Source organism: Haemaphysalis longicornis, unplaced genomic scaffold (assembly GCF_048455015.1).
Source record: "Haemaphysalis longicornis isolate Haplotype H1 unplaced genomic scaffold, Haemaphysalis longicornis Haplotype H1 scaffold_1, whole genome shotgun sequence".
Taxonomy (NCBI): Eukaryota; Metazoa; Arthropoda; class Arachnida; order Ixodida; family Ixodidae; genus Haemaphysalis; species Haemaphysalis longicornis.
Window position 1 is genome coordinate 465,503,512 of NW_027526203.1, and position 15,382 is coordinate 465,518,893.

Sequence of the window (15,382 nt, forward strand, 5' to 3'; positions counted from 1 at the left end):
AAGAACACACCTCTACGTTCATCACTATATTTAGCAGAGGGACTTATGTTTCCCCCCGAGTCACCTTTCACCTTACATTCAAGATATTTGATTTTTAAAACTCATTATCTGCCATGCATAACTCCAGACTGGTATTCGCCAGGACCTTCGCATTCCTTCATAACACACGGGGCATTTTTTATACTCCTGGCACTCTTTCCACCCTGATGTCATTGTCATCTCATCGTGACCATTTTCACGTTTTAGGCTGAAGGCCTTTTACACCCCCATGCCAATTACTTATTTTAGCTGCCTCACATTCATTCTAATTATATTTTGCAGACTGAGCAAATCTTTTAAAAGACCCAGTTAAAATAGATCACGGGGGAGGATGCTGAATAGCGTATCATTGTACGGTAGTTGCTGCAGATACTTACTAAAGTGCGAGAGCATTGCCATTTCAAAGCTTCATGTTGTGCAGAGCATTGTGTAATTGTGTAATTTCGCTGAGGGTTAGGAATTTTTGCTTTTGTTTTTACTGAACTGCTCAAAATTTACAAATACTGAAATAATTTAGTGCAATAATTTAGGAAAAGCCTCCAAGGTGGAGTAAGTTATGCAAAGAGAAAAGCTGACATTCAACCTGAATTGCAGTCATACGGCCACAGTGAACAGCTGTACAGCTGTTCCCCATTTTTCCCCAGCTGTGAATAGCTATCGTCGTATGGCTGCAACGCAGGCTCTGTGCCGACTTGTCCTTTTCTCTGAAAGCTTCTGTTGTTCTGCCACTGCCAGTAGATAACTGCTGTGTTGTGGTAATTTTTGCTTTCAGATATTTGTTACTCACCCGTTGCTTAGAGCAAGTGACTACTGTGATAACTCCACTTCTGCCCACCTTCCAAGCAACATTTCGGCTGCCAACTGGACTAACGCGTCAGCTGCTGACTGGACTAATGTGTCTTCTGCCAACTGGAGTGCGGAGCCATATCAAGAATTTGAAGTTGTAGAACGGACACGCCAACCAAACACTGCGCTGCTGTCACTAATTTTGATGTTCTCAACGTTCTTCCTAGCGGATTTTCTGAGGAAGTTTCGCAACAGCAGCTTTCTCGGCAGAAACGTAAGTGGTTCTCTGGTACAAAAGGAGTGAGTCGCATAACTTATTTTCCCTGTTTCCTTTTCTGTAGGCAAGAAGAGCTCTCGGAGACTTTGGTATTCCAATTGCCATTATTATCATTGTCACCCTGGACTTTTTTGTCCCCAACACATATTCTCAGGTAAGGAGGACCTCTGCGGGGCAGTCGAGCATGATTGTGGAGCCGAACATTCCACTTCGTTTTTCTCCTAATTTTCTTCGGTAAAGCACCAAAGTGAAGTAGTTAACTTCGAAGTTAAGCATTTACCACCAATTGCTCAAAAATGCACCATACAAAATTAGCATACTGCAAAGTGGTAACTTAGTTTCGTGCTTAATTTTATGCTAGTCGTGGTTCACTTGCCTGCTTGAGGAGTGAGACCTTTATAGGGCAGAATTTTACATTGAGACGTGCTTACAGCCATGCCTGCAATTTTATATGAGGAGTATAGCTACAAGTTTGTTTATTTAAATAACGAGTGGTGGCAGCATTCTTTTACACCGCAACGATTGTTGCTACCACCTAGTGTATACCACCAGAGCTAATCTGAATGTAGTTGTTAGATTGATCAAAAATTATTCTGAAACATCACAATTTGAGCCGATGCAGCTAAGGCTGTCATGCAGCTAAGGCTGTCATGCAGCTAAGGCTGTCATGCAGCTAAGGCTGTCATGCAGCTAAGGCTGTCATGCAGCTAAGGCTGTCAATGCAGCTAAACAGCTTAACGTGTCCAAGGTGTGCATAGCCAATTGCTATCCACGCAAAATAAGACCAGGCCTGTGCCACCATTGCTTGTGTTAATACAGCACACCTCTTAGAAAGTAGAACACTGACATCTTCTTGTCTCCCGTTGCTTTTGCAGAAGCTAAAGGTTCCCAATGGTTTGAGCACCAGCATTGAAGGCCGGGGCTGGCTTGTCTCCCCCATCAGCTCAACGCGGCCCTTCATTTGGTGGCACATTTTTGTAGCTGCCCTTGGCGCTCTGCTGGTCTTCATACTCATGTTCCTCGAGATTGAAATCTGCGAGTAAGTGGTCTGCCGAGCTTCGAAAAAGACACTTTTTGGGCTCACATCTAGGCCTTACTTTTTTCACTAAAAATTTCCAAATGACGAGGAGGGGTGAGTGCAATTCTTCAGTAACATACTGTATATCTGAAACACTTTATTAGGGACAGACAACCGATTTTCGTCGAGTATGTGTTCTCTATCCCAAATGTTCTCTATCCCAAACGAGAAACGGTTTTGCTGATAACACCCTAGAACTTTTTAAATAGAAATTTTCAGATCAACGAGCCGTACGTGTCCTCCCAAAAATAATGCTGGCAACCATGAAATACAGTAGCGTGGCAACATACTTTTGTCTGTATGCGAGATGAAAAGCAATATTTAAAAACTTGTTCCCAGCTAAAAAAAGTGGGCATCTCAGGCTTTCTTATTTCTTTTGTTTTTTAATTCACTAGTCTATTTTGCACGAAGGCTGGGATGGACGATAGGTAGAATCTGGATTCACGTTGTGGAGGTTGGCAGTTCAATTCTCCCCAGGCGCATCCTTTTTCTTTTTTTTTTTTTTTTTCAAGCTGCCGTTGATGTATTTAAAACATGAAATCGGCAGAACAAACGCCCCTGACTCAGGCAGAATCGTCAAAGCTGCTTCACTGGGTCTGTTTACTGAACACTGCCGTTGATTCTGGGCATGGAGGCTCAGTTAGCCACACAGACAGCAAACCAGCAGCGGCAGGCCCGTGTCTTAAAAATTTTCAAAATAATGTTTAAAAATACTTATACAATTTAAACTTATACAAATACTTGTGTTGAAAGATTTTCAATAAGTGAATAAACGTTTCAGCAGTTACAGTAGCTGCTAGGTTTGCAGGTCACGTGACAGGGACACATATTGTAGTGCCAAGTTTCGGCACTACGAACCGCCACCCTTCCGATTTCAGGAAGTTTGGAACCAAATTAAAAGTATTTCCGCCAATTTGTTTATAAATTGCTTGTGGTTACCGGCCTATATAAAACGCTGGCTTTCATATGAGCTAGAGAACATATACGCGACAAAAATCGGTAGTCCGTCCCTTTAAAGCAAACTCTTGCATGGACAGTGGTTACTTCAGTGTGAGAAAATGAACAGCATGATTCCCAGAAAGACTTGCATGTAAAAGTGTAAAATTTCTTCAGAAACTCATTTTCACAATTAATGAAAAATGCAACATTTAGATATAATGTTGCAAATGTAACAAAATTGACTTACAATTAAGTTAAAATAATGTTGGTGCACAAGCAATGATATAGTAGAAAAGAAAGCATAAAATGATACTATGTTGAAGTTCAGACTTTTCGCCATACATACAGAGAAAAGCAGCATGAAAGGAGGCCTCATATGAAAAGTGCTACTAGTTTGAATGATTGACTACAATCTCAAATGCATTGTTCAACATCACCATGAAAGGTGTTCCTCTTAGTCTGGAAATTCTGTCTTGACAGAACTTTCGCACATACACTGGTTATCATTTCTCTTTTCTCTTGCCTTTCTCTTCAAAGCACTAGTATCGAGGTATCCCAGTGTTAAGGCTGGCATGGAAACTGTAGTCATTGAAACCAGTGAAGATAATTCAAAGTGGTAGAAATGAATACTAATATTAATAGCTTTATTCCTACGCAGATCGCGCAAAGCCAGGCGCTGAGCACTGCAAAAAGCGCTCATGTCAATGTAGCCCATTCCCAAACGTAGAAGCGTCCAATAAGTTTACGTAGTCATCATTGCATCTAAGAACCCAACACATCTGTCTAGACTTCGTGTCACCGCACCTATCCGCTCATAACACCACCAAAACATTCAAAGCACTGAAGCAAATATGGCAAAAACAACGGGAGGCTGCGCAGTCCAATGCACTGGCTCATTCCACTAACGAGGGTAGCGCCGAGTGGTGGCACCACCCGTCCAGCTGCCCAGTCCTTATAATCCACACCTCTACTTTACCCCTGATATTTTAGCATTTTTGGTGCGAGTTATATGCGTGAAAACATGGTATATTTTATTATTCATCATGGAATAATTGGCGATTGCATCGATGAGGTCACTGTCAACCATTGGAGAAAGAAAGCTTAGGAGATGCCACCGGCGCATTGGAAGAAGTGTGGAGGAAGTGATTTTTCACGCTCATCGGGTGTCACTGGCAACCGCATCCTAGCAACGGCACCGAAGGCCAGCCGATAGCCAATGGTCGGCAGGCGGATACGAAGCAGATGACAGGCGAGCTTAAGACTCTAGTCTTATTAATTCCCAAGTGCGCGTAGGGATGCCATGTGGCGTAGGATGAAAAAGTGAACACACTCAGAGCAAGTGTTTGTGCACGTTGCTGTGTCTTCGTGATGTAGTACTAGAAGGTAAAGGGGGACCATTGACCTGCCCATTGTAGTTGTGTATTGGTACATATGCATTTAGACCAGAATGAAGAATACTTATTAAAGTACAATATTTTTTTGTATCTCCCAATACACATTGTTATTCCCATTTGCATATTCACTGCTGCACTTCTGCAGGAGTTTGTTTTAAGAAATATGGAGCAGTACAAAAACGGTACCATATCATTTCATGTCCTACTGCTGCCATTTAGCTCCCTGACAATCCGAATTGTTTGCATTCAAAGGCTTGCTAGATGAAACTTGTAAAGTTCTCCACTACCTGTCTTCTTTTTTTTTCCTCTCTTGCTTCAGTGTGTGTGGCACAGGTTTGTTAATGCATGCTGCTTCACAATGAGACTTGTGACACATGTTCTATCCTACTTGCTCCAGCATACGTTGCACAAACCGTTAGCTGCAGGTTAAATTGTTGTAAAAGAATGGTGGCATACAGCAAAAATGTACCTCCTTCACTCAGTGGAGTGTTCAAATTGTAGCCTTGTGCTTTTTCCACATTAATGATTTTCCTGTGTCACCTTATTCTGCACGGCTAGCCTTGTCTGCTCGCTCTAAAATGTCTAGAAAGTTATTAAGTGCGATGCACTTTATAAGCGACCCCAAACCATCCACCGCCGGCGGCGGCGGCGTCCGCAGCCTAGCAACGGCGCAGTGACGTCACTCACCACGTGACGACACGCCCCTCACCGCTCCCTCGCGGCGCGGCGGTGTGCGCCGCGCGCATCCCTCTCCCTTCCCCGCGCCGTGACGTCACACACTCCACCCCTCTCCCCGGCAGCTGCTGTGCGCCGCTGCGTGTCACTTTCCCTCCCCGCGCCGTGACGTCACGCACCCGCACCTCCTCTCCCCTCGCTCGACTGCTGCTGCCGTGCGCCGCTGCGCGCGTCCCTCTCCCCTTGCGCTCGCCTCCTCTCTCAGCCACCTGGCTCGGTGCGCTCGGCGCGGCGTGCCCCCCTATATATGCAGCGATAAACTGCCAGACCTCCGTGGGTCGGTTCGCGCGCGCTCTCTCGCTACAGTCTCCTGCTCGCTCTGCTCCAGTTTAGACCGTTCGCTGGCTGGGCGCCTCTCAAGGCGATGTCAGAATTACTACGCCGTGTACTCTCGGCGCAAGAAATGCATTCGCACTTCCTCACGATTCCCTTCGGGGAGGTGGGGGCAATTTTGTTATTCAACTGTTGCATAGAAACTTGCTATGGTATTAGTTCATCCTGCAGGCACCTATCATAGTGCACCTGGGAATCTTGCTGTTCTACTCTGTTAAAATTGTGGTTGGTGTGGAGAAGAGCTTACAAGAGGAAGGCGCACAACGAAACTGCTAGGAGCAAAATTCTTTGTTCTATGTGGGGGAAGAGCTCGCATGCGGAGAGAAGCCTGCCCTGATTGCAGATCAGTGCAGTCTCGTGTCTTCGTGGTTAGCAAGCAAAAAAATTAAAACTGCTATTTTTGCCTAGCAATAACGTATGATAGGTTTTCAGTGCGGCAAGAACCATTTGCAGAAAGTGATTTGCAAAACCACGTCCGCAACTTTAGAACTTGCCCTTTGTAGAGATGCTCACATCGCTTGGTCCTTACGTTTCCTGCTTTGTCTAGAGAACATTGAAGGTTCAGAAAAGTTTTGCCAACTGCAATCACTACTGTTTTTGTGTCTACTATCGTGCAAATCTGTTGGCCATTGATGGGTGTCATTATGAAGTGTACAGATGCAATGTCCTGCAACTACGTGACCAAGTTTTGTGCCCTTTTTTTCTCCCAACATGCCTTCTTAAAGTGGCCTAGCTTACAGCTGTTTTTTCACTGGTTGCAGTTAATTCTGCTTATGTGTCTACTTTCATGTCACCTACGTGGATTTTATCACCATTAAATTTTAAGGCATAACGAAAACATGAACTGTTTGGCTTGCCACTATGTTGTGACATAGATGACCCAAAACTTGGTTTCATGCTTACTTTAGCCTTTATGGGAAAGCACTTGGTACAACCTCCCCTCCTCCCCCCCCCCCCCCCCCCACCGATTTAAAACATACATACAAACTTTAAAAGAAAACACCAGGGAGCCTCGTACTGGTTGGTATCCAAAATTTGTTACTTCCATATCACTGCATAAAAACACATCCAAAGTGCACTTTCCTCTAGATATGCTAAACGATGGGCTACCTCTGAATTCACCCAAAAACTTGTCTGCTGCACAGGCTGTTGCAAAAATGTTACAACGTTCACGCTATTTATGCAGTGGGGACCAGGCCATCATGGTCTCATATGAGTGGCGATAGGTTGCGACTGGACAAACCCCGCAGAGGAGGAGGAGGAATAAACTTTATTGAATCACAATCTGACTCTGTGTTTGGAGGTGACCAGTGGGGGACTCCTTAGTCCAGGAGAGCCCCGCAGAAGGACAAAAATTCAACTGCATTGACTGAAAAAGTGTACTAATCTCAAAGACACCTAAGAAAGATTGAAATAAACATTACAGATTTCGGCATGCTCAAAAGCAAAGTTAGTATTTCTGCAGATGTGAGAGTTTCAGTGCGAGCTGTGGACATTATTTGTGTTCTCCCGTCAGCAGCAAGGCCCTTGCTTTGCAGGCTGATCCTGAGCAAGAAGGAGCGCAAGCTGCAGAAGGGCTCTGGCTTCCACCTGGACTTGCTGCTCATCTGCTACATGGAGCTGGGCTGTGCGTTCATTGGGGCTCCCTGGATGTGCGCAGCCACTGTGCGCTCAGTCTCGCACCTGGCCTCGCTCACCATCATGAGCCGCACCCACGCGCCCGGCGAGTCGCCCCACATCATCGGGGTCAAGGAGCAACGCGTCACCAACCTCATGGTGTCGCTGCTCGTCGGTGGGTGCCTACTATTATGACTCCCACTGAAGCGCTTCGAATGTGCCTTCGGGTAGACCACCTACAACTTAAAGGTGCATTGCAGGCAGTTTAGGATGGTCAAGCTCCTGCCATAAAAGTGCAGTGCTTGTGTAGCCCTTGACATCATGAATATCATTGGTTTTGGATACTGCTTGTCACGGGCCCTCGACATTCCTCAAGTCTAAACAAAACGTGATCTGGCGACTCTGTGACTCGGGTGTAGGTAGTACTAGGCCACAAACTTATCAATGATCAAACCAAAAAACTCTCAGCCCTCAGTTGGTGCTAAGGCAGCCTCTGAAATCTGAACTCTGATGAGCTAGGGAGCTTAGCTGTGCTATTAGAGCAGCTCTCGGGCATTAGCTGGGTATAGTAGGATTAAGCAAGGTTACAAGAACACAAGATGGCTTCGTGAAGCTGTGTAGTGGGTGGGTATGGGTTTGGAATCTTAATCCACACAGGCGCAAAGAAATGTAGAAGAATTCGATACAGTATTCGTAAAAAGAGTCAACTGTTGTGATCAAGCTAAACATCAGGTATGCTAATGCACCAAACTCTAACTACAATGATGAGGCTGTTGGTAGTTTCTACGAGGAGGTCAAATTGGCTATGAATAAGGTAAAAGCAAAGTATTTGATAGTGATAGGAGACTTTAAAGCAAAAGTGGGAAAGACGGGAGTGCAGTAGTCGCTATAGAAGGCCGGATACACTAGTTGGATATGTGGGGAGAAATAACCTGAAAATGATGAATGCATTTTCTGCAAGTGCGAAAATAGGAAAATGGGCATGGAAAAGCCCCAGTCGTATAACTAAAAGCGAAATCAACTTCATTCTAAGTGATCGTTCAGACATTGTGCCGAACTTTGAGGTGCTGGGCAAGATCAAGAGCAGCAGTCACAGGATGATGAGGAGCGAAATAAGGCTACATCTCAACAGGGAAAGGATGAAAAAAGCAAAAAATGGGAGACCAAGCTTGCTGTCAGTAAGAGACAAGGCACAGGAGTTCAGAATAACCAATCAGAAAATGTTATCATTTTTATCAAGAGCGAATGAAGAGAGCATAGACGTATTACATGACAGTGATTGCAGAGTGAGCAATATATTGTAGGAGGAGGCGAATGTAGGAAAGAAATTGGAAAACTATGTAAAAAAAAAAGCTAAGGAACTTGTGCAAAATGCAGAAGTATGAAAGTGTCAAGAATGGGGAGAATATTGATTTGGTGGTGCTGTTGAAATTGGTTAGCAGACATAAGGTTAGTGACATTCATGCCTACATTGTGCAAAGATTAAAGAAATGTTCAACAAAAGGAGCAAGCTTGAAGCCACCTAAGGAGCAGCTTGTGGCAATGGTAGGATGTACGCACTCGTAGAAGTAACATCACACGCAGCAGTGGTACGGCAGCAAAATTAGCGGAACAGTTGTACATTGAGCTGTACACTAGCAACGTTAGGCCAGTGGACAGTATACTGAAACTGCCAACTTACTTTTCAGGGTCCCAGTAGTAACTAAAGAGGTAGTGGAGAGGATGCTCAAGGGGATAAAGGGAGAAAAAGCTGCAGGGGGCGATGAAATAACTGAGTCACAGAAACGACGAGGGTCAAGGTACTGTGCTACAAAAGCTTGCAAACTTGTTTTCGGAATGCCTCCGGATTTTAAGGGTACCCCTACACTGGAAAAATATCAACATAATTGTGATTCACAAGAACAAAGAGCTTAAGAAAAACATGTGTTGGCCTTCAGGACCTGCAGACCTACAGGACCTGCATTCGAAAATTCGGGTGGACGATATCACAGCATTAATCACGAGTAAGAAATAAACTTGGGCCGGGCACGTTATGCAGAGAACTGGCAACAGGTGGACTATCTAAGTAGCAGAGTGGCCGCCCAGAGACCGAACCTGAAATTAGGGAAGTCAACTCAATGGAAGGATGAAATAAGAAATTTCGGGTATGAGAATGGATCCGGAAAGCACAGGGCAGGAGCGCTTGGAGGTCTATGGGAGGGGCCTCCAGCCTGCAGCGAAGTGTGATGATGATGAATGAATGCAATTCTGTGCAATACCCCCTGGCCTGTTGTGCTGCACCAGACAAGAAAGCAGCGCAACTTAGAAATTAGAAGGAATCTGTCCTTGCAGCGTGAACGCTGTGCTCCAACATGTCAAAAATCATGCCTGCCTTTTTGTTCGCACTAGTCCATTTATGATATTGTAACTGCACACCACCACTTGTTGTGCCTACTTTCACATGTAGAAGTTGATGGGGGCCATATACCATGTTCACTTGAACTAAGTCGGCCCAAATTCTAGGCCGACCCCAGAAAATGATAAAGGTCAGAAAATGGAAAAAACTTATCCTCTGATGCAAGTTGGCCGAAATAGGTGACATGACAATAGCTACAAAACTAAAATTATGTTTATTAGCAATGAACCTGCTTTGGTTTGCTTAACATTGTCATCATCACTGGCTTTATCCGTTTTGTAGCTCCAACCTTCATAGAGTATGGGTGCAATTAACGGTGCTGTCAAGTGCACTTGCAATGCTGCACTATTTGATTGGGCCTGCGGTCAAGAAATATGGGGCATCATCCCAACTTTCACTCAAGACCTCCACTATAATGGACACTTCTTTCGATGCCGGTTGGTGCCTTGCCTTGAGCTTCAACAAGTTCTTGGCTGCCAGCACAACTTTCCACCTAAAAGTTGTACTATAGTGGAACTGCTAATGGTGTAATAGCATAAGCGGGTAAACTTTTACTGTCAAGCTGATACAGAACACTGGGCGAGATGATTTTACTGTTTTCTTTTTATGGACTGTTTTAATCTAAAAAGTTAAGAAATGTTGAAAAATTTTCAGGAACATCTGGATGCATCCCAGTTTCAAAAAGTGTGCATTGCTTCTTCGTATCCTTAAGACTATGAATTCAAAACTGGGGGTGCTGCTTTGAGCAAAGCACTGTCTGCAAAATATTTCCCACTCTTCACGAGTGTCTCTGCAAGTGACGTTTGCCCTCCTTCATTCTGCCTCTCAAGGTCTGTCGGTGTTCATGAGCCCCTTGCTGCGGGAAGTTCCAGTGGCCGTGCTGTTCGGGGTGTTCCTCTACATGGGCATAACCTCCATGATCGGGATCCAGCTCTTTGAGCGCATCATTCTCTTCTTCAAGCCCACCAAGCACTTCCCGGGCGTACCTTACGCACAGAAGGTAGGGCGGCACTTTGCGGCAATACATGCGCCAGTGCTCACTCATTTTTGCCCCTCCTCTCGCCAGGTGAAGGCCACCAAGATGCATCTCTACACACTCCTGCAAATCGCCTGCCTTATCATACTGTGGGCCGTGAAGTCCTCTTCACTGGCCCTGGCCTTCCCGTTTGTGCTGCTGCTTATGATTCCACTTCGGCTACAACTGAAGTACATCTTCACCGAAAAGGAGCTGCAGTGTGTACGTACCTTTTAGCACCAACCACCAATCGAAGCAGGAGCAAAATCAAAAGCTAGTGCTCCAGTGCGGCACAATATCTCGGATGGGAGACTGGCTGAAAAAAGCGACAATAGGTGTTGGATTGGGCTTGCGAGACCCTATTTACAAAGAACCGTGCATATGATCCTTGTTGTGGTGACCAAGTGTATCAGTAACACATATCTTTGCCAGTATATTTATGGTAACAGTGACTGTGGAGAGCAAGCATTTTCTTTGTGCCGTTAGGGAAACTCTGTGCACGTACCGCCTACATTGTGCACCTAGTGTTAATTGGTGAAGCTCACTCTGTGCAATATTTGTGCAGCTGGACGGTGAAGACGTGAACCTCCAGTCGGATGACGAGGACGACCCGGACTTTTACCAGCAAACACTGCTGCCCAGTTAATGCTGCTTCTGTCCCACATTTTGTTTGAGCCTTTTATCTTTTAGTATGTATGTGATGCGCCATTTTCATAGCCTTGTACATAAACATATGGAGATAGCTCGAAGAGCCTACGATCTGATCAGCGTTCCAGAAACTGTCCGGATGTAACTTTTATTGTAACCTGTTGAGCATTAATGTGCTATACTTATGGCAAGGCCCCTTTGTTTGCTTGCATTGTTTTGTTGGTGAATGCAGACCTAGTTCTGTGGAATCCAATCAAAGTGCCATGGTGTCTTTTATTTAGTCTCGCTGTCTGGTGGGAGTCATTTGCCTCCTGCGCTTTGATATCAATATACTGTCTGTATACCATACATACTACATATACATCTATATTGTCATGTGGAGAAAGATGCCTACAGTGATAAATGTTATGGCACGTGACAATACTATATGTATATTTATATATATATATATATATATATATATAAATTACTGTTGCTATGTAAGTTGCGTTATCTTAGCATATACAGTAGCACTTAACGAGAGAGCTTGATCATATCTTATTTGCCATTGTGCGTTTTGAAGAGCAAGCAGGAGACTCACTTTGAGCATTCACTATGGCGCTGTTATGTACATCGTTGAAAGCTGAAATGTCTGCTTGCATAGAAGACAGTTGGGAAGGCGAGTACTGGGAATCCTGCCCTTCTTGTGTAGGAGGAATAAAGATAATAGTAAATTCTGTCAAAGTTGTAGTCTTAGCGAAATTCAGGCCCCAAGCTTCAGCAAGACTACAGAAGCAGCCAGTGCAGCGTGACGATGGGTGTCTTTTTTGGCACTATTTCCGATGACTGCATTGATACCAGTAGCCTGTTGAGGCATTTACAGGGTCCTAAAAGTGCAGCATTGCATTGGCAATGCACAGTGGTGCTACGACGTGTTGAAAGGGCATTTACATGTTTTCTACTGGTGCTGGACTTGTGTAGTAAAAACTGGTGCCGGAAACGCATGCTTTTGTGTAGCGGCTTGTGTACACACGTTCTTTCCGTGTATGATGGATCACATCTTCGGGCTACGGTGTCATGCACAAAGGAAAAGGCAGCAATGAACTCGTTGAAGACTGTTTCTCTGTTTCGCCGGCCAATTGTGGGTGCAAACTGCGGGGCACTAGAACCCCTCTGTTGCGCATATCTATGGGAAACATATTGGAAGCGGCTTGAGCTTTCAGAGCATTTATTTCCATTCATGCATCAATTTCATTCATTACTAAGCAGTAGAAGCAACGTGGAACAGTGACATCTTGACTTCATTGCAGTGCACATTGCTTTCACCACCTGCATATATTAATACAAAGAGGCTAAAAAAATACAACAGCATTCCTGCTTTGCGTAGAACTGCCGTTGCTGAAAAAGGTTTCGTTAACTGTCTATCCCTGCTCAGATACCTTAGCATTAGATGCTCGTGTTTGCCCACACCGTTTCCCTTTGCTCCATTCACACGGTGGATGTCCATGACTGCTGGCCCTGCTGTACTTACGCAGTACAAGATCTTGCTACATTATGAATGCAATGTTGATATTTAACTACCTATTTTTGCATTGTTTTAATAAATATTTTATATTACCAACGTTTGCTGCCGTGACCCATTTCTTTCTTAAGGCCTTTTGAAGCTGGAGGTTCCTTTTTAGATTAGCCCAAGCAGTAAAACGAAGGGGCTCTTCCGATTTATTCCTGGACTGATCGATGTTTCGCTGGCCATAGAAATATGAAAAACTAATGCTTGTCACAGTTCACCAGTTTGGGATGGAAAATCGAAGAGCCCATGTAGTTGTGGCTAACGAAATATTTTGATAACCAGTGATGTACGAAACGGAACATAAAAACAATTTCTTGCACCCCCAACAGGCCCTTGCATTAAAAACTTTACTGCGATTTTATACACTGAAGCTACACCAAAGCTACAAAACGTGTTGTATTTTGCAATCATACGCCAGAATTTCGTGCTAGCTTTCACTTTTTTTGCCACCTTCAGTGAATGTGTGGGTGTAGATTCCGAGAGAAGTACAAACACTGCAACTGCTAGCACTCAATTCTAAAATTGCATTTCTTAAGCACTAAACTTTTCTAGGCACCTACATACAGTGCCACGCACAACTTCAAACAGATTATGTAGAAAGAAGTGCAGAAATCTATGAATTGAACATATCTGTAGCTTCACCATTTTTATTTATACATTTTGCACCTGTTGAACATATTACGCGGCGCTGTATGGGTCTACCTAGGTTTCATCACATGCCTAAGCTACACCTCGGCTACGAGCTGTGCCATAGTGGATGGCTACAGATTAGTTTGGGACCACCAAGGGATCTCGATGTAGCATTATTAAATATTTAAAGGGACACTGAAGTGAATTTGTCAAGCTCCCGTTTTTGCTTGCACTGCGTAGACTGGCTCAAATTAGCACACTTTTCATCGTTTATCCGGTTGACAAATCGGTAATTATTTTACAAAGCGCGAAAGAAGAAAAACTACCATGTGCGGTCTGCGGCGGCCGCACCAACTAAAGCTGTGACGGTAGGAGGAGCCGCACCGTGATTGGACGATGCCCAAGGTGAGCAACCAAACAAGTTTCGGTTTCGGTTCTGTAAAACACAACCGGTGGCGTTGTTGGATGGGCATTCTCAATATCTCAGTAATCATCGTACCGCGCTTCTGCCATGTTGTCGGCTGTAAAATGCACAAGATAAGCCTCCCAGGACGGCTTGTAGTCGTAGCATTCACGAGCCGAGACCTACGCAGTGCATGAACGCCCTCCGCGTACCCGCAGACGCCCAAATGTCATGCGCTTTTCCACCATATTTGGAGCTTGCCTCCCTCATGCCTGTATCGTGAAAAGCGTGTTCGCACCAGGCCAAGGGTCTGTTGATTCTGGCCTGTGCCCACTGCCTGCAAGCAGTCGGTGCTTATGGCAACAGCACGCCAACGAGAACTCGCTAGCGCGCCAGTGCCAGCCTGCGCGCGTTTTGTGAACTAGTTCGTGTAGCCATGAACGTTGCGGCCCAAAAAAAGGTGAACTCCATATAGAAAACATCGGCGGAAAACAAAAAAGTTAACTTACAAAAAAAAAAAACACGTACCCGCGGGGATTCGAACTCGTGACTGGCAAAACAGTTGCGGTGACAGACCTAGCGCCTCAGACAACTGAGCCACGGAGCGGAACGCAAAAGCCTAGTTCATATAGGGTATATATTGTACAACCGGTTTACACTTTTATTTAGTTTTGGCATTTCAAGCAGCTTAGGTGACTATTCGTTGTACTGCGATCGTGCAGTTAGCGTCGCCCGAGTTTCCACAGTAGCTCACGTCTAGCAATTGCATTTCGCAGACGGAAAAGCGTTCGCAGATGCGTAGTCGTGCTGCTGACCGCTGTGCTTGTTCGCCCAGCGCAAAAAAGTGCTTCCCGCGCCCTAGTTTTACGCTGTACAGTAAAAATATCAGTTGATTTTATTTCCTTAGTACCTATATTGACTTCGCTGACTCTTCTCCCGCCTTCAAGAGGCCTTATATTTTCCTACTGGCGTACCAGTCAGCGAAGCGTCGCATGTGCGCTTGTGCAGCGCTGTGTGAAGCGACCTTGACTTGGAGCTAGATACAGTGCACAAACAAACCAAGTAAAGAAAGGCACATTCTTCCATTCACAAACATGTCCTGGCTTCGTTTCAACTAAGCGAACGAATTGCGACCAAGCAATTTTTTTTTAACCTCCTTGATTGCGACGACCCGCCGGCGGCCGGCGGACGAAACGCTGGGCCGACTGACTCTGTCGGCCGGGGAGCCGTGCAGTAGCGCAGCCGTGGCGCAGCCAATTGCCAGCTCATCCCCTCCTGACGTCACACGAAAACGCCACAGAAAATGGGCGAGCGTAAAGAGAGGAGGACAGCATTTTCGAATTAGTTTTTCTACTAAATAAAATCGCGTAAACGCGCCTAGAGTGGTCGAAACATGGCCTGGGGACTCCGGACTACAATTTGCGCTAGTAATCCCGCAATGTTTACATATCACTTCAGTGTCCCTTTAAAACTGCACTTTTTCCACATGAGAGAGGCAAACCCTCCTGTGGTGAAGGAATAATATTCAAAATATTGACTATTTG

General features: G+C 45.0%; 1 protein-coding gene across 7 annotated transcripts in view; it reads left to right on the forward strand.

Annotated features, from left to right (window-relative positions):
* The window catches only part of LOC144156196 (band 3 anion transport protein-like), a 217,898-nt gene extending 205,042 nt beyond the window's left edge, over window positions 1-12,856 (forward strand). For all 7 annotated transcript variants that reach the window (XM_077688066.1, XM_077688072.1, XM_077688067.1 and 4 more), the window contains 7 exons: window positions 812-1,099; window positions 1,167-1,256; window positions 1,978-2,141; window positions 7,120-7,373; window positions 10,424-10,593; window positions 10,660-10,830; window positions 11,174-12,856. In XM_077688066.1, the coding sequence (XP_077544192.1) occupies window positions 812-1,099; window positions 1,167-1,256; window positions 1,978-2,141; window positions 7,120-7,373; window positions 10,424-10,593; window positions 10,660-10,830; window positions 11,174-11,254 (1,218 nt within the window). In that variant the 3' untranslated portion in view covers window positions 11,255-12,856. The remainder of the gene's footprint in view (window positions 1-811; window positions 1,100-1,166; window positions 1,257-1,977; window positions 2,142-7,119; window positions 7,374-10,423; window positions 10,594-10,659; window positions 10,831-11,173) is intronic.
* The last annotated feature ends 2,526 nt before the right edge of the window (window positions 12,857-15,382 follow it).